Source organism: Momordica charantia, assembly GCF_013281855.1.
Source record: "Momordica charantia cultivar OHB3-1 chromosome 5 unlocalized genomic scaffold, Mcharantia_2.0 BLBB01000005.1, whole genome shotgun sequence".
NCBI classification, from domain to species: domain Eukaryota; kingdom Viridiplantae; phylum Streptophyta; class Magnoliopsida; order Cucurbitales; family Cucurbitaceae; genus Momordica; species Momordica charantia.
Window position 1 is genome coordinate 4,022,375 of NW_028275163.1, and position 19,458 is coordinate 4,041,832.

General features: G+C 38.4%; 3 protein-coding genes and 1 pseudogene across 4 annotated transcripts; 2 read left to right on the top strand and 2 right to left on the bottom strand.

Annotated features, from left to right (window-relative positions):
- On the bottom strand, positions 1-447 carry LOC148211169 (uncharacterized). Its single transcript, XM_088123902.1, has one exon. It carries the CDS (start codon positions 445-447, stop codon positions 1-3), a length of 447 nt encoding a protein of 148 aa, XP_087980028.1.
- A 9-nt stretch (positions 448-456) lies between these two features.
- On the bottom strand, positions 457-1,989 carry LOC148211170 (uncharacterized). Its single transcript, XM_088123903.1, has one exon. It carries the CDS (start codon positions 1,987-1,989, stop codon positions 457-459), a length of 1,533 nt encoding a protein of 510 aa, XP_087980029.1.
- A 2,731-nt stretch (positions 1,990-4,720) lies between these two features.
- LOC111009325 (G-type lectin S-receptor-like serine/threonine-protein kinase LECRK4) lies at positions 4,721-10,435 on the top strand (annotated as a pseudogene). Its single transcript, XR_015790795.1, has 3 exons — positions 4,721-5,282; positions 5,366-7,238; positions 9,438-10,435. The product of XR_015790795.1 is annotated as a G-type lectin S-receptor-like serine/threonine-protein kinase LECRK4 (transcript).
- A 4,632-nt stretch (positions 10,436-15,067) lies between these two features.
- LOC111009509 (thermospermine synthase ACL5) lies at positions 15,068-18,416 on the top strand. Its single transcript, XM_022282607.2, has 9 exons — positions 15,068-15,794; positions 16,330-16,491; positions 16,575-16,677; positions 16,768-16,856; positions 16,950-17,106; positions 17,191-17,266; positions 17,394-17,452; positions 17,890-18,026; positions 18,106-18,416. The coding sequence occupies exons 1-9, from the start codon at positions 15,652-15,654 to the stop codon at positions 18,194-18,196; spliced, it is 1,017 nt and encodes a 338-aa protein (XP_022138299.1). The 5' UTR covers positions 15,068-15,651; the 3' UTR covers positions 18,197-18,416.
- The last annotated feature ends 1,042 nt before the right edge of the window (positions 18,417-19,458 follow it).

Genomic DNA, 19,458 nt, shown 5'->3' on the forward strand with positions numbered 1-19,458 from the left:
CTAGTGGTAGTATCTTTTGAGGTGTTGGGCGTGCCACGGGTGTAGTAAGGCCTTCCCCCGCTGGTCTTCTAAAGCATAAGTGCCTATTCGCACCACTTTAGTGACTTTGTATGGGCCCTCCCATGTTGGCCCGAGCGCACCGCTAGTTGAATCTTTTGTATTGGGCATAACCTTTCTTAACACCAGATCACCTTCTCTAAAGTCACGTTGCTTGACCTTCGAGTTGTAGTATCGAGCTATTCGATTTTTGTATTCAGCCGTTCGTAGTCGTGCTGTTTCTCGATGTTCTTCTAATAGGTCGAGGTTGAGCTTTTCGGATTCGTTGTTGTCAAGTAGAGTGAACTGCTCTACCCTTGGGGAGGGGAGTCCGATCTCGACTGGCACTACCACCTCAGAGCCAAATGATAATGAAAATGGCGTTTCTCCTGTCGAAGTACAAGGTGTCATTCTGTATGCTCATAATGCGTTAGGAAGTTCCTCTGCCCACAACCCTTTGAGCTTTTCTAATTTGGTCTTCAGAGTTCTTTTGATAATTTTGTTGACTGCTTCAACCTGCCCATTAGCCTGCGGATGTGCTGGCGAGGAACAGATGTGCTTAATGCCCAACTCCCTGCAAAATTCTCGAAAGGCAGCATTGTCGAACTGCTTCCCATTATCACTGATAATGGCGTAGGGTATTCCGAAGCGGCAAATTATGTTCTTCCAGATGAAGTCGGTGACCTTTTTCTCTGTAATTGTCACTAGGGCTTTGGCTTCGGCCCACTTAGTAAAATAGTCGACTGCCACTACTGCAAATTTGGTCTGGCCCTTTCCTAGTGGGAGAGGCCCTATAAGGTCTATTCCCCACTGAGCAAAGGGCCAAGGACTCATTATGCTTGTCAGAGGCTCTGGCGGTTGTCTAGGTACGGTTGCAAACCGTTGGCATTTGTCGCATTTTTTGGTGAATTGCTTCGTGTCATTCAGCATGGTCGGCCAGTAGTACTCTTGTCGAATTATTTTGTGGCTTAGGGATCGTGCTCCAGAATGGCTCCCACAAACACCCTCATGTATCTCTCTCATGACGTAGTCGGCTTCATCGGGCGTTAGACATTTTAAAAGCGGCAACGAGTAGCCTCTTTTGTACAGATTGTCGTCTTTAAGCACATATCTGGCCGCTCGTCGTTGTAGCTGCTGGGCCTCTATCTTTTCAGTAGGCAGGATCCCATCTTTCAAATATTTGATCAAAGGGCTCTTCCAGTTTTCTTCTGGTTGCCCTTGATTGTCGATATCCATGGCTTCCTGAGCTTCTATGCTTGGCTCAGGTAGAATCTCGACCGGTACAGTTCTGCCTAAGTCGGTTTCATAAGCCGCAGCTAGTCGAGCTAACGCATCGGCGTTGACGTTTTGAGCACGTGGAATTTGTCGAATCTCATATTTTGAGAACTGGTCGAGCTGGTTTCTTACTTGTGAAAGGTATTTCGCCATTCGCGGTTCTCTAGGCTGGAACTCCTCTTTCACCTGACCCACAATCAGCTGTAAATCACTAAGTATTAGTATGTTCCTGACCCCAACGTACATGGCCACTTTTAGTCCTGCTAGTAGAGCTTCATACTCGGCTTCGTTGTTGGATGCATGAAAGTTGAATCGCAGCGCATATTCGAACCTTTCTTTGTCTGGAGAGATTAGTAGGAGTCCTGCCCCGCATCCCCGAAAATTTGAGGACCCATCTACGTAGAGTGTCCAGAGTTGTTCTTCCTCAACCACTTGTGGGTCGATACTATATACTTGTATGAAGTCTGCCACAACCTGCCCTTTCATGGCAGTTCTTGGCTTATAGTGAATGTCGTACTCGCTGAGCTCTACAGCCCACTTTACCAGTCGTCCAGAAGTGTCTGGCTTTTGTAAGATCTGTCGTAAGGGAAAGTTGGTGAGGACCATTATTTTGTGAGCTTGGAAATACGGGCGTAGTCTCCGAGCTGAAGTGACCAGTGCCAATGCCAGCTTCTCCATTGGTGGGTATCTAAGTTCTGCATCTACCATTGCTTGCTTGTGTAGTAAATTGGGGATTGTCGTCCATCTTCTTCCTTTATTAACGCGGAACTCACCGCAGTGCTGGATACAGCTAAGTATAAGTAGAGCTCATCACCCACGATCGGCTTTGCGAGGAGTGGAGCTGCCGCTAGGTACTGTTTCAGCTCCTTAAAGGCAGCCTCGCACTCTTCCGTCCATTCAAATTGTCCTTTCTTCCTTAAGATTTTGAAGAATGGTAGGCACTTGTCAGTGGAACGGCTAACGAATCTGTTGAGTGCTGCTATCCTTCCATTGAGTCCCTGCAGCTGCTTCAGAGTTTTAGGTGGATCCATCTCCAGAACAGCTTTGATCTTATCTGGATTGGCTTCGATTCCCCTTTGGTGCACTAAAAATCCCAGGAACTTGCCTGAGGTCACTCCAAACGTGCATTTGGTGGGATTCAACTTCATCTTGTACTTTCGCAAGATGTCGAACGCTTCTGCCAAATCCTCCTCGTGTCGCTCATTCTTTCGACTCTTTACCAGCATGTCGTCTACGTAAACTTCCATATTTTTGCCGATTAAGGCTGCAAACATCCGATTCACCATTCGTTGGTAGGTTGCACCTGCATTCTTTAGTCCAAACGGCATCACGGTGTAGCAATACAAGCCTCGACTCGTGACAAAAGAAGTTTTCTCCTGATCCGGTACATGCATCTTGATTTGATTATATCCAGAGTAGGCATCCATGAAACTCAATCTTTCATGTCCTGCAGTGGCATCAACCAATTGATCTATTCGAGGCAAAGGAAAAGAATCCTTTGGACAGGCCTTATTTAGATCCGTGAAGTCGATGCACATTCTCCATTTGCCGTTTGGCTTCTTTACCAGCACCACGTTGGATATCCACTGGGGATAATGTACTTCCCGAATGAAGCCTGTTTTCAATAGCTCATCCACCTGTTCAGCTACAATCTCGTTCCTTTCTTGGTTGAACGTGCGACGCTTCTGTTTCACTGACTTACAGCTCTCGTCGACGTTGAGTCGATGTACCATAACTCCTCGGTCGATTCCCGGCATGTCCTCCGGTGACCATGCGAACACATCAACGTTGCTTCTGAGGAAGTTTATAAGGCTTTCTCTTTCCTCACTCCCCAACTTGGTTCCGATGTTGACCCGTCGATCTTCGGCTGTCAGAGGGACAGATTCTACCTCTTCAGCCGGTTCTCCCCTGTCAAAGGTGGTCGAATTAAGTCGATGACCAGGGCTCGGCCTTGCCTCTCCCGAAAGATCTCTCGCTTTAATCAGTCCCGCCACTGGTTCTCCCTTATCAAGGGTGGTCGGATTAAGTCGATAACCAGGGCTCGGCCTCGCCTTTCCCGAGAGGTCTGTCGCTTTATTCAGGCCCGACACTGGTTCTCCCCCGTCAAGGGTGGTCGGATTAAGTTGACGATCAGGGCTCGGTCTTGCCTCATCTAAGTGATCAGCCGCTTCTTTCAGGCTCTTCTCTTTGAAGCACCGATGGCTCTCATCAGGATTCATGTCGCTTTCGGACCAAGTCGATGATCAGGGCTTCGTCCTACCTCGCCTGAATGGTCGGCCACTGCACCCTACACGCCTTGGATCGAAATTTCACCTCAGATCGGGATTTTGCTTCGACGAAACTCGTTTTGCTGTATCGTCCCCACAGACGGCGCCAATTGTTGATGCGTGGATTTCGGTCCTCCGTTTCACTACCTCGCATCCACCAAACTTGTTGATCCGGGACTAGTACCTGCAAAATCAAATCGAGCTAAACCGGTGTGACTCTAGTCATACGAGCTCCGATGCTTAAGTTAGCAAGAGAATAACGTAAATGTAGTCAACTCTCTTCCCCCTATACCTCTAAGGCTGGATCAATACTTATAGCGCGAAGTTGTTCCAGAATCTTCCGTAGCTAACCCTAATTCACCGTTGCAGGGCCTGGGCGACATCGTCGATCGAAGACGGGGGATCACTGGCTGGGCCGTGGGCCGAGCACGGCTCGGGACCGAGCCCTGGGTCGGGGCCGAGCCCTTCGTGGCTCATTGGGCTTCCCTCTGGTCGCTTTCCTCGTTCTCTGCCCCGGCGTTAGGTCACTCTTTTGGCCGGCCCGTTATGTCTCGGGCCGGTCTTCCCCAATCAGACTTCAACTCCTTGTCTCGTTTCGGGTCATTTTCGTTCTCCATAACATTATTATTTCTTGACATTGACAAACTTAGTCTTATATGATTTTAAAAGTTGAAATTTAGGTTTAATTTTATTTTGTCCCTATAATTTGGTTAAATATAAGTGAATCCTAAATTGTGTTTTACCCATTTTAAAAGATGTACCTATTTTATTTACTTAACCTTAAACCTTAATACACTCCACCGAGACAGTTAACTAAAGAAAACTTCTACTTGAAAAAAAGCAATATGTATACAGGATAATTTGTGAAATTCGACTGAAACACAATGTAAAACTTTTAAAATTAAGAGGATTAAATTAATACTGATTTTTTTTTTTGAGATAATTAATACTGAATTGAATTCAAATAAATTAAATTGATTTTTTTTTACTGGATCTTTTTATAAATTTTTGGTCCAAACAAGTGTCAAATATCGACCAAATTTGTAATTGAATCGTCAAATTCCAAAAAAGTTTGATGGATGGATTTTTTCTGTGCGAAACAGAGGCAGGCGAAGGGGCCAAACATTTTCTTCCACTTTTCCTTTTAAAAAAGATGAAACGACACCCCCTTGGGATATGATATCATTGTCATCATAATTCATACAGCCATTAACTTATCGACTACTTCTTTCAATGGCCGCCATCCAACTTTTTCATCTTTCTCTCTTATTGCTTCTCTGCTTTCTTCACTGTTGCGCGCAGACCCAGTCCCCGAACAACGCGGTGATTGAATTGGGTTCCACTATCGTTGCTGGGTCGAATGATTTCTGGAGATCGTCCTACGGCGAGTTTGCCTTCGGGTTCAAAAAGATTGCCGAGGGCAGATACATTGCCGGCGTAGTGTTCGACAAAATTCCTGAGAGAACTGTGGTATGGTCTGCCAACAGAGACGACCCAGCGCAGGCTGGTTCCACCATTAGTCTCAGCACCACCGGCGAATTATGGCTGATTCATGCCAACAAAACCCCAGTTTCTGTCAGCAATGTCAAGGAGGGGCGTTCTGCTTTGATGTCCGACGATGGCAACTTGATGCTGCTTGATGCCTCCTCCAATCCCATATGGCAGAGCTTCGACCATCCGACCGACACCCTTTTGCCCGGACAGGTTGTTAAACTAAGACTGGGCTCAAAAGCTTTAAGTTTATAGTTTGAGTAAATTAAAATCTTGTATACGTTTTCTTAACACAGGTCCTTCGAATGGGCAAGCAACTGTACTCGAATGCCGATGGAACAGTCGACTATTCGACCGGCCGATTCAGATTGGATGTTGCTGCAAACGGCAATATCCTTATGACTGCTTTTCGATATAACGACCCTGCTTACAAATATACTGACACCACTGGGAACAAGAGCACCACCATCGTTCTTCAACCAGACGACAGCACTGTTGTTTGTTGTCAATGACACGACAATTATTTATCCTATGACGACCAAATTGCCAGACTTGGTAAAGGTAGAAGACTACTACCACAGAGCAACCCTCGATGATCAAGGGAACTTCCGGCAGCTGTACCGGATTAAGAGCGTCAGCAGCGGCGGCAATGAGGGGTGGATAACAGCGTGGAAGTTCATTGAATGGCCTTGTATGGTGAGCAACATTTGTGGGGTGTTTGGATTTTGCACCTCACCTGATAATGAAGCCATAAATTGTGAGTGTTTGGAAGGGTACTTGCCAATCGATCCAAGCACACCCTCCAAAGGGTGTTACCCGAATGTGACCGTGGACTTTTGTTCATCGAATTCTGTAGATTTGGACTTCAAAATTGTTAGGCTTGAAAATGCCGATTTCCCATTTCTCAAGGACTCTGATGTGGAGATGGTCGAATCATCGGATGGGAGCCAGTGCCTGGAAGCTGTGAGGAGCGACTGTTTTTCCATGGCAGCTGTTTATTTCAACCGTGGGTGTTACAAGAAGAGGATGCCATTGTTAAATGCTAGACGCAGCATTCCTAACACAACTAATCTTGTGGCATTTCTTAAAGTTCCCATAATTAATAACGTCCCTAAAGGGCATAAAAAATTAAATGCTCTGTTAGCATTATTTGTGCTCTGTTCAACATTTGCAGTGCTTTTTGCAGCCACAGCCGTCTACTATCATCCCATCACAAAGGGGTTCTTACAAAAGAAGAAGCCTGCAAAATCAAAGGAATTGGAGGTGAATTTGAAGGCATTTTCATTCAACGAATTGAAAGAAGCAACTGATGGGTTCAAAAACCAACTCGGTAAAGGATCTTTTGGGGCAGTCTATGATGGGATTTTGACTTTGAGAGATCAAAAAGTGGAGGTCGCCGTGAAGCGATTGGAGAAGGTGTTTGAAAAAGGGGAGAAGGAGTTCATAACAGAAGTCCAAGTAATTGGATTGACTCATCACAAAAACTTACTTCGACTATTGGGATTCTGCAATGAAGGAGATCATCGATTGTTGGTTTATGAGCTCATGAAAAACGGTCCTTTGTCAAATTTCCTGTTTGGGGAGAAGGAAAATCAAAAACTCAACTGGGCAAGTAGAGCAAAAATCGTGATGGAAATTGCAAGAGGGCTGTCATATTTGCACGAAGAGTGCGAAACCCAGATCATCCACTGTGATATAAAGCCACAAAACATTCTCCTCGACGACAATTACACAGCAAAAATCGCTGATTTTGGCGTAGCCAAGCTCATGAAGAAAAACCAGACACGAACAGCCACCATGATCAGAGGAACAAGGGGTTATATGGCACCAGAATGGGTGAAGAATGCAGCTGTTACAACAAAAGTTGACGTTTATAGCTTTGGTGTGATGTTGTTAGAGATCATATTTCGTAGAAGGAATGTTGAAGAAGGAACAGAGGGGGATGATGATGCAATAGCACTTTTGGACTGGGTTGTAAGTTGTGCTAGAGCAGAAAGATTAAGAGCCATAATAAGCCATGATTCTGAAGCAATGGATGATTATGGAAGGTTTAAGAGGATGACAATGGTGGGTTTGTGGTGCATTTCTCCAAATCCGACCCTTCGACCATCCATGAAACAGGTTGTGCTAATGCTACAAGGAAGTATTGAAGTGAGAATCCCTCCTTTGCTCGAATGAGCACCAAGTTTCGATTTATGTTTTAATTAGTCTTGTCTTGCTTTAAAATACTTGTTGAGTGAGATTAGAGAGAATTTTTAGATGTTTGAGTAAATCCAATAATGAATGTGTGTAGTAGTTATATGCCCAAATCATATAGATTTAAAGGTGGTGAGAACTTTATTATGATTTTATTTTATTGTAGTATGAAAGTTCCACATCAATGCCTAATATTAACCGTCACTTGTTACTAACATATTATTATATTATTCTCTATGATCTTCAAAACTCAAATTTCTTAATTTCTCGACTTACAAATTAAGGTATATATTATCGATCAAAGTTGAAAGTTGAAATCTCTACGAATAAAAAAAAAACATCTATGATCATGTTTTGTTTCTCAAATTTGGCTCTTTGGCTCTTGGGATTTGAGGGTTTGCTTCTGCTTGACATTGCAACTTCTACTTCTAGCATAGGTGGCGATAATTGGTAGTTGGGGTTCTTTCTTATTTCTCTTTCCTTTTTCTAAAGCGTTAATTGGTTCAAATTTAAACCAAGTTTGAAGCAACAACTCTTTAATTGGTACGACTTTAGTTGGTAGACACCCCCTATTTCTCTTAGGATTAATCATTAAAACCTAAAAACTAAATCATTACTAATTTTAAAGTTTAAAAATTAAATTGTCATGAAAGTACCGGAACTAAAATGTGATTTTTAACCTATATATTAAAAGAAATATATATTTATTTTAACTAAATACCATAAAAAAAGTATTATCCTTTTTGTTGGGGTTGTAAGGTGATTGCAAACAAAGTTACAGATTATAAATATATAGGAGAGGACAATTATCTGTACGAGGCCTTTTGGGTGGAACCAAAAGCAAATTGTGAGGACTATACCCAAAACAGACAATATCATACCATTGTGGAAGCACGGGAGGTAACGTTGTCCTCACCACCTTTCAAAATAGTTTACAAATATCCTATATTTTAGGAAATAACCCGGAACTTACACAAAAGCTCATTAATTCATTTCACCAGCGACAAGCCACGGTACGAGAAGCAAACAAGGTGTACATAAAATAGTAAAACACAAGTCAAGGTCGACGCTTTCTTTTTTTTTTCCTCTATTTTCTTTCTTGCCAAGTCAAGGTATTTGAACACTAAATTTGAAGATAATGAAATTGAATACGATAACGACGTGACAAATTACTTTTCGAGACATAATGGAAAGTGGGAGGAAATTCTCCACGAAGAAAAAGGACCCGGTAAATTGGAAAGAACTGAACGAGGGCATTTTTGTAGTTTGATTATTAGTAAATTGTGTGTGACATCATTATTTTTTTAAGGTTGAAGGTTTAATCTCCCGTCCCAATATTTATTGTCCTACAAAAATCGATAATAGTTTTAATCAATTTAAATTCATTTATAAAGATTCTTAACATACTTCTTAGATTTACCAATATTGGTCCCATTCCATCTTTAGATGAGATGTTCTTGTCTCGATTTGGTGCCACCTTAGCGGCCCGTATCGAAACAATGTTTTACCCTTAGATGTCCAGTAACTGTTGCACCTAGCAAAGGTTCCAAACCGTAAGTGACTTAGTCAGTAAGTCCATTCGCCGGTATGACGAAGCAAGGAAAGCTACTAGAAAGACAAAGAGCTAATGATGACTAGCCTTAATAGGTACGGGAGAGTCCCAAAATTCGTTCATTAATAAGTTGTCGAAAGGTATTTTGTAGTCTTTTGAACTCTAATACCGTATCAATATTCATCTCAAAACCAGTTAAATAGGTAGCTCATAGAGTTACCGAATAAAAATAAATTAAACAATGGTTTCCTCATCCTCGTTGCCTTGTCTAAAGACTCTAAACTTAGCAACGACTTGGAAGTCAATTTTTGTGGTTAATCAATGGCGACACCATTACAAGGAAGCAACTTCCAAGGACCATTTTCAGCAGCTACGACAATGGCGTCCAAATCCATTATCTTTCTCTCTTTTCTTCTTCATCTTCTAAACTTCTACGAGTGTTTGGCTCAAAATGGCTCGGTAGACCCCTGCCTTGTGAAGACCGTTTGCGGCTTAAACGGGCTCTGTATATCACCCGATAACGTTACAAGAACCTGCGATTGCTTGCCAGGTTTTGTTCATTTGGATCCGAGTAATTCTTCCAAAGGATGTCGGCCGGAAACTGTAATGAATTACTGTAAGGAAGATCCAGGGAGGAATTCGTGACGGAGCTCACAATCATCGGCCGGACATATCACAAGAATTTGGTCAGATTGTTAGGTTACTGCGTGGAGGACAAGAAGCAGCTTTTTATAGTGTACGAGCTAATGCCGAAGGGGGCACTATCGGGGTTCTTGTTCGGCAATGGCGAAAGCCCTAATTGGACACAGCGGGTGGAAATGGCGATTGGAATCGCCAGGTGATTAGCGTACTTACACGAAGAGTGCGAGACGCAGATCATCCATTGCGACGTGAAGCCCCAAAACGTGCTGCTGAACGCGAATTACACAACGAAGATCGCCGATTTCGGGATCTCGAAGCTGTTGAACAAGGACCAAACGAGAACGAACACGGAGGCGAGAGGGACGTTCGGGTACATGGCGCCGGAGTGGCTGAGGGGAGCGCCGGTAACGGCGAAGGTAGACGTGTCCAGCTATGGAGTAATGCTGCTGGAGATCATTTGTTGCAGAAGGCACATTGAATTGGATCGAGTCGAAGAAGAAAGTGAGGAGGAGGATTTGGTTCTGTCGAATTGGGTTCTGTGTTGCGCGGCGGCCGGAAATCTGGAGACGGTGGTGGCAAACGAGCCGGAGATATTGAGGGATTTCGAAAGATTTAAACGGATGGCGATGGTGGGATTGTGGTGCGTTCATCCAGACGCGGCCCAAAGACCGTCGATGATGAAGGTCACCCAAATGTTAGAAGGCACCGCCGAAGTTGGAACTCCTCCATTGCTCCAAGAACTTTTTCAGTTGGAGAATAACCCTATCAATCTAACCTTAGATTATGAATTCTAAGCTTTTAATTGGGATTTAAACTTATTTGAATGGGAGTCCAATACAAATTGCATAAATTGTATTAGGTTATAGCCACTCTATGATCATGAGTTCGAACTCCTATCTCACGTATTGTATAAAAAAAGAAGATGTATCGAGTTATAAACTTATTTGAATGAAATAAAATTTAAGAGTTCATTTAAGATTGTATGTATGATGTCCTTGAGTTATGTTTAATGGGATGATCTTAAACCAAACTTATTCTTTCAAATTATATCTTTTAAATTCTCTTCTCGACAAAAGAGTCAAATTTTATAACATATCAAGGAAAGAAAAACATGAAAAAAGTAACCTCTATTTTTGTATGAGCTTTCTCTACTCTTATTTAAGATTGAGAAATTTATAATTACATGATCATCATGTTATTTTATTGTGTTAACACGTTATAGGTATTTTATGGTGTTTGCAATTTTTGTTTATATAGCATAAGACTCAAGTGGTTAAGGCACATATGGTCATGAGTTCGAACCCCCATACCCCACTCCACATGTTGTATAAAATAAAAATAAAAATAAAAAAGTTTGAAGGAAGAAAGTTTGTATTGCCACAAAATTCTCCCCCCTCCATCCAATTTTGGGCTATAATGGACTTGGAGCAACCTTTCTAAAATCTCTTATGCGTAGTTGGTTGCATCTTGGCCCAATGGGCTAGTTTGTAAGTATAAAGTTGAGTATTTACTAGTCTTAGCTCTAAAATTAGAGATATTTCACAAATGTCATTTTCTTTAAATATTTGCAAATCTACATTTTTAGTTTTTTTTTTGTTCCCAAATTGCACAATAAATGTCATTTTATTATATATATTATTATATTTTAAAATATATTTTTTAGAGTTTAAAATTTAGAGTTTAGAATTTAGGATTTACCATCTAGGGCTATTATTGTTATTTTTAATTAAAAAGAGAAATTATCTCCAGTGGGTCTAGGGTTTTAGATTTAGAGTTTAAAGTTTTATTTATTTATTATAAGTATATGAATATGAGCAATTTGGTAACTTTCACACCGGCCCAAATCTCTATTTGACAAATCTGTAAATTGTTAACATTTAAGTCATTTATGTAATTAGGTTATTTAAAAGTCTACCTGTATACTTATCCCTTAAAGTTATTGAATTGTGTAAAGTTCATCTAATAGGTAAGTTAGATATATTAGTGAATTGGTGTTTTTTAAGGGAATGTTATTTTAAAATCATTTTTAGAAGAAACACTAATTAAGTGTGTATTTGGAATGGCTTAAATACTATTTCTAGAAGAATTGCTAACTTAGGGAGGGTTTAGTATTATTTCTCAAGTGATTTTAGAGGCCAAAAAATACATTTTAAGGAAAAAAAAAACATTTAAGAGAGAGGAGGTTTGTGTGCAAGCCATATAAATAACATCAATTTCCAACATTTTGCCTAAATTTTATACAAATGTATAGACTAAAATTAAGAAAATAACAAAAATAAGAATCTTCCAACTAGCAAGCTAAATGGAGAGCTCGCAATTTCAAATTCATTACTTTTTTTTAGTATAATATGTAAGGATGGAAATTCAAGATTACAATTTCTTGATTGAAGATAGATGTCTTAATAGTTGAGTTATGCTCAAATTTACAATTAATTCCATTATCTACCATCAACTACCTGCGAAATATAACTCAACTAAAGTGTTATTAATTTATTTTATATGTAAAAGATTTAAAATTTCACATTACATTTATAATGCTATATTTAAAAGAAAAACGAAAAAAAACCAAACAAATTAATTAAAAAGTATATTTATAAGGAAAAAGTCCTACGCGATGGCTCTTACTAAAACTTTTGATTCATTAGACAACGAAAAATTGAAAATGTTAAAAAAAACGAAAAAAAAGAAGAATAATAAGGAAAAAAAAAAAGAAACTATGTGACAGGCTTTTCAACCAAACTTTTGACGGATTTTTATAAATATTACTAAAAAAAATTATTTTAAAAATATGGGGAAATTTGTGAATATGGAGGAAGATTTGCGATATCTCCCCAAATCGCAAATGATATCGCAAATTCCACAAATTTTATTTGATTTTTTTGAACTTTCTTTTCCTATAGATGTAGACGACACGTTTAACATATATTTGAAAATTATAATTTTTATATATAACTAAATAATCAAATTAAATAATTTCAAAGGGTGAGAAAAAAAATAAAAAAATAGAGAGAAAAATAAATTTAGAAAGAGATGAAACTAGAATTTTAGAGTGTAAAAAATTCTAGAAAAACAATTTAGTGAAAATAAACAAAATTAAAGACGATAAAGTTAAAGAAACAAAAATTTTAGAAATAAAGAAAATAAAACTTCTCAAAATTTAAGGTGAAACAGAAAATTAAATTTGAAATTTGTTTAGTTGAGATAAATTTAAATTTTTAAAACCATAATTATTTTAAAATTTAATTTGCTAATTTTTTTTACAAAAAAATTTGAAAAATAACCTCCCGAAGTAATTGACCAAAATCATTGAGTGCTTCATAAATCACCCATGAATTAGTGTCGAACATGTGTATTTTGAAATAGAAGTGATTTTGACGTTAGTAAAATTGATTCTGACCGTATTAAAATTATTCTCAAACACGCCAAATATCTCTCAAGAAAGCATTGATTTGAAACAAATGTCTAGATTTACCTAAAAACTATTTTCTCAAAAGTCATTTCAAACGGCTCAGGACCAAGTTTTTGACAAGAATAAAAAAGAAAAAAAAAGGAAGCTAGATTGAAACAAACCAAGTAGAGCAATTCAAATTGAAATGAAAGAGGAATTTTTAGTTTTTAGTTTATTAGAATTGAAAACGATCTATTGTGACCATCTTTTTTTTCCAATTCTACCTCTACTTACATAGGTAAATATCTTCGTTTAAGATAGGTTTAAAAAAGCATTTGAAATAAAGTTAATGTGAATATATCTCGATTAGTTAAAGAAATATATTATTTATCTCGAATTCTTACTTCGTTGAACTAAAAACAAAAAATAGTTTAAAATAAATTTAAAATCCCGTTATAGTTTCTTCTAAGAACCAAAATGAAATAATCTCAAAGTTCATATACTAGATTAAAAACCTAAAAATATTATTGTTGTTGAATTTTATATTGTTCCCAACACGAGCTTTATTCAGCAATTAATATACATTCATCTCGGAGGTTGAAGTTCAATCACACCTAGAATCCCCTCATTTATTGTATTAAATAAATAAATAAATTTTGTATTGTTATTTAATATAAATCTTAGTTCATGTATCTATCAACTTTACATGTGAAAATGTCTACAATGATGATTGAGGACTCCCCAAAAAAAACTTTTTAATCTTTTACGTATATTATTTATAGAAGTCGTATAATATGATTGATTGGTTCGAGTGACATAAAAGTAAGTAGTTTTTTGTTTTAAAATTTTTTTAATTGGTCCATAAGCTATCCTCTCCCGTTTAATAACTTCAAAAGCACGTCATTTTTATACACTAGGAGATCCCCATTTTATATCGTTAAAAATTTAGAAAAAGAGACTTAAAAAGGAAAACACATCTACATCATCATTCAAAACTTACTATTAATTTCACATACTCAACACCAAATAAGAGTGAATCTGAAATAGTTAAAATTGGACAGAAGAACACCACCCATAATGTCCAATGCAGCATGCTTATAATTAAGATTCTAACCCATTATGCAGAATGATGAGAAAAAATCACTTGGACCAAAATGCCAAGTGTTATCAACTTTACAGGTTACCCAACCCAACAATAAATAAATAAAAAAATAAAATAAAAAAATAATAATAATAATGCACATGAGAGAGAGAAGAGAGAGAAAAGAGAGACATGAGGTTGGATTTTGAGGAGTCTTGTAGGGCTTTGGGGCTATCATAGCTTTCCCAAACAAGGGGTGGGTGAATAAAATCATCACCCCACAAAAAAGGGATCATTTTTCTTTCTTAGTTGTGCTTATAAACCTGTTGGCCATAACTCCACCGCCACTCCTCCACTGCCACCCACCCACCTCCGTCCTAGTCGTGTGGAGAGGTTACTGCTTCGGCATGTCATGTTTGAAATGAAAACATAGTTTCACATCTGTTAGAAATAGAGGAGCTTTAAATAGAACGATTGTTCTAAGTCTTTCAGATAGAATTCTATAAGTAAAATTAGACAGATTTAACTAATTTAGAGTGAATGGTATTGTATACTTACCCCTGTTGTAGAAATATGGAGAGACTCGTTGTCCTATTACATCATGCTCATGCTCAACTTGCATCACTGTTCTTGTTTCGAACTATGCATTTGAGGGGTCCGACGAGACCCAAAAAAGTGTTTTTCACAATTATCCCTTAGAATCCCGACAAGTGGCGGATCAAGATGATTTAACTAGAGGAGTTGAATAGGGACAAGGAGGAATTTTTATTATTGTTTGTTTTCAATTATAGTGAACTTGGATTCTTTTCTTTTATGCATTTTGATCTCTTTTTTTGGGGGGTTGGATATTTGTATGGTAATGGTGATCATGAGTGCGTTTGGCATAGCACGCTCTCATTCATATCTTTTGGAGCAAAGAGAATATTATGATGGTTTCCATTGCACGCCCTTCTCTCTCCACCCCTCTCTCTCTCTCTCTAACCAAGATTTTTCACATATTCTTGAAGAAATGAATAACCTGGATTTTCGGTAATTGTCACCCTTTCAATCATCATCTTTTATCCTTTTCTGCTCCACAGAAAATGAAAAGAGGAAAAAGAAGAAAATTTGAATATGATATGCAATTGGGCAGAGCCATCTTCTTCCCTATTGACCATTTCTCCACTTACAATTTCCTTTCCTGCACTGGTTTTTTTGGGAGAATTTCAACAACTGGGGTGTTTGTTTCCTAGGAAAATTTTGAATCCTTACCAAATTTATGAAGTTTTTGAGTGAATTTTGGTTCTTTGTCGCTAAAATCTTGAATGTCACATGCATAAGAAACGTGTAATGATTGTCATTTATTAGATTGGATAGAAGGAAGGAGGGGAGAAGAAGACAGGAATTGAAACCACGCGACCAAATCATCCTTAGAAAATCAAAAACATTGATCTCAGGAAACTTTACGAAAATCCAAAAGGATTGTTTTTTTCTTTTTCTTTTTCTTTTTTCTTGGGAGCTTACTTTTCAATTTCAGCAGTCTCCACAGCCAAGCCATTTCCCAATGTGATGCATTTTCTGAACTCTCTTTTTCTCATTTGCAAACCAAAATCACAGCCCTCCCTCAGATTTTCCCTGCCTTCTTCTTCCTTAAATACCCCTCTTCCCTCCATTTCTTCCCCATCCACATCTCTCTCCTGCTCTCTCTCTCTCTCTTCTGAGTTCTCTTCTCTCTTCAGCAGCAATGGCCGATGTTTCCTCTGTCAATTTGGTTAACAATGGAAATGAGCTCATTGAGAAGGGCCATTCCCTAAATGGGTATCGAAAGAGCTGCTGGTACGAGGAAGAGATTGAGGAGAATTTAAGATGGTCATTTGCTCTAAATAGGTACTTGTTTCTATTACATTTTAAATGAACTTTTTCCCACAAGAAAAAAAAAAAAACGTGTCCTGTTTTCTGAATCCTCTCTGCCCATGTTCACCAATGTTTTCAACTTCATTCAGCTTTGTTTTCTAAAATTTTTCCCATTTCTAGAAGGAAGGTACAGCAAAAATGAGGGGGTCTTGAGGTAAAAGTGTGTTGGTATTTCGATTAGATTAAGGGGGAGTTGTTGAGACAAAATCATTAAACTATGCTTTCATAGTTCTAGCTTGTCTGTCGGTTCTTATATTGGGGATGTTTTGCTGGTCTTTGTGAAGGTCCAACAAGTTGAAATGGGGTTGAAATGTTTAAAAAAGTGGAAGACTTTTTCCCCTCCCACTTCATAATCTATCTCAATAAAATAATCCTTTGGTCTTGGAAAAGCCAGACAATAAACCTTAAAAGTTAAAACAAAAAGGGGTTAAGTTTGGGGGTTATTTTTCACTTCCTGTCTGCCAAAATCTACAGGCTTTTTAATGAACTTTGTTTTGTAATCTTGTAGCATACTGCATACTGGAGCTTCTCAGTACCAAGACATTGCTCTACTCGACACGAAGCCGTTCGGGAAGGCGCTCGTCATCGATGGAAAGCTTCAAAGTGCAGAAACTGATGAATTCATTTACCATGAATGCCTTGTTCACCCTGCACTTCTCCATCATCCCAAGTATTTTCTAAGCCTAATTATTGATTCTCTTTGAGGAATTTAAGGATAAAACGATGTTGATAACATTCTTTTTGTAATGTCAGTCCAAAGACCATCTTTATCATGGGAGGAGGTGAAGGCTCCACAGCAAGAGAGCTACTGAGACACAAGACTGTGGAGAAAGTTGTCATGTGCGACATTGACGAGGTTCGAATTCCTTCGTTATTCTTCTTTATCGCCATTAATAGCTACGAAAGAAAGCTCTCTGAAACTGTCGTGGAATAAACTATTAAACAGGAGGTGGTCGACTTCTGCAAGTCGTATCTGATAGTAAACAAAGAAGCTTTCTGCGATCCAAGACTTGAACTTGTCATCAACGATGCCAGGTTCGGGTTTGATTTAAGGCATTTTTACGATTCATCCTACATTACAGTTGCTATTTTCAGTTACTATAAGTTTTCTGTTGGGCATGTCTGCAGAGCGGAGCTCGAGAGTCGAGAAGAGCAATACGACGTGATTGTGGGCGACCTTGCAGACCCAATAGAGGGAGGTCCTTGTTACAAACTCTACACCAAATCCTTCTATGAGTATACTGTGAAGCCTAGATTGAAACAAGATGGCATATTCATCACTCAGGTAAGCAAAAGAGATGAAAATGAATTCAGTTTTTTGAATGTCAAATGGGAGAGGGATGAATTCAAATTGTTGAAATCTATGCAGGCTGGTCCAGCTGGAATCTTCAGCCATACAGAAGTGTTTTCTTGCATCTACAATACTCTAAAGCAAGTTTTCAAATGTGAGCAAAACCTGAGGCTATTTCTGTTGTTGGGTTTATCCTAAGTTTCTATCAGGAATTTACTAATGCATAGAGTGGTGGTTCTGTTCTCTTTTTTTTTTTTTTCCTTTTTCTTTCTGATTTGCAGATGTGGTGCCTTATTCTGCCCATATTCCTTCCTTTGCTGATACTTGGGGTTGGGTTATGGTAAGAAAATTATACTTTCTCATGCTTTTGGGCTGGAATAATGATTATCTTTCTCATAATGATAAAACATGAGATGAAAGGTCTAGAGGCTGTTTGGTGTGTTTTATACCAAATCGTTTTTCAAGGTTGTTTCTATAGCCGGGAAAATTTCTAGTACTACGGGAGTATCTACTCCTTTCTTTTATAAATAATTCTTTAATGTTGTTGGACCTCACGTTATTCTTAAATGATGCCGACGTAGCTGGCCATGAAGAAGAGTAATATCCATATTCATGTAGTACTATTTATCGAAAAGAAACTCCATGAGAACAAAAGTAGGGAAAGTCATCGTCCAAGTGTGTTTTTCACTTGAATGAAAACGACAACGGTTTCTAAATGCCACTTTCAAATGGGGGTTCTAGTTTCTTTTTTTAAGAAAGATTTCTTGAAACTTGCAGGCTTCAAACACCCCTTTTGTCCTGAATGCTGATGATTTGGACCAGAGAATCAAACAAAGAATCAAAGGGGAGAACAAGTACTTTGATGGAAAAACATTCTCATCTGCATCCACATTGAGCAAAGCTGTTCGAAAGTCGTAAGTAAACGTTTTTTTTTTCCTTCTGATTTATTTACAAAATTCTGAAAAGTTCTAAATCAGGCAAGAATTTTCGCAGGCTCGACACCGAGACTCACGTGTACACGGAAGGAACAGCGAGGTTCATATATGGATATGGAGCTGCAGCCTGCAAGCTCAACCAAGTTTGATAGCTTTTCAAGAGAGGAAAAGAGAAGAATAGAGAGTCCCTAAATAAGAGAATATAGAAATCCATCATGTCAGCCTAGAAATGAAAGAAGATCTCCTCTAGGCTTTCTTTTTTTTTTTTTTTCCTTTGTGTATTGTTTTTTCTTTTTGGTTTCTTACTGTTTGTGTAGTGACTTAAAAGTTACAAATATAATAGTAATGAAAAAAGGGGCTTTTGGCTTATATGCTTCAACATTATTTAGTAACATCACTTGGAAAAGAAATGACTTGCTTTAGAAAGGAAAGTTCTTGGTAAGGATGAGACAGGAATAAGAAACTTCTCTTTCTCTGTTTCAATGGGGACGAAGAAACTCGGATGCAGTTTCTGTTTCCGACCCTAATCCCGACTTGTTTTCGAGAACTATGTTGTTAATAGAATTGAAAATTTATCAATATTATGTAACCGTTGTTGTTTTTTGCTTATATGTTTTTTTTAGTATAACAAAAGGGGTCAGAGACGTGTCAATTATCGTTAAGCTAAACTCATGTTAGCATGAATGTATGTATTTTATATAGTAAAAATTTTGTAAAATATATCTGATGAGCCATGACATTGGTATAATCAAAATCAACAAAAAACTCTTAAAACTTCATTCAAAGTTTGACTTAAAAGTTTATATATTATAACAGAGAAATTCTTGCAAGGAATCCTTTCTCCATAAACTATCCATCTTTCTTTTTTCCTCTAACAAGGATTTTAGTTGGGTTGGAGGTTGATTTTCCCTTTATCATCTTAAGTTCAAATTCTTAACTCTTTATATAAAATAAATGCATGTTGTTATGAGTGAAATTATTGTTCTAAGTTCACCTGAAGTGAGGTCAAGAGCCAGACCACCCAATCCAATCATGCTGAGTCAATTGAACTCGATCGAGTTGGTACATTCGAACTAACCTTAAGATATTGTCTCTATAAATAAGAGGAGACGCTTAAAGCACAGTGTACATTTTACAACTCTACCTTTGGCTTTACAAGTCTACTTTTAGCTATTGTCGATTGAACTTTTTGTCTGGCTTACACATTGAAGTGTGTTGAACTTAGCGGCAATTTGCAAATCTCTTGTGTGTGCATGTGTTCACCGGAGTGTTTGATGTCAAGCCATGAATCCAAATCTTGCATCAACACAAGCTATCCTATCCTGCAACTCTTGACACAAATCTAGTCCATGGTTACGAAAATGATACTCATGATCTTATTGAATTCTTTGGAGTTGGTGTCTGGTGGAAC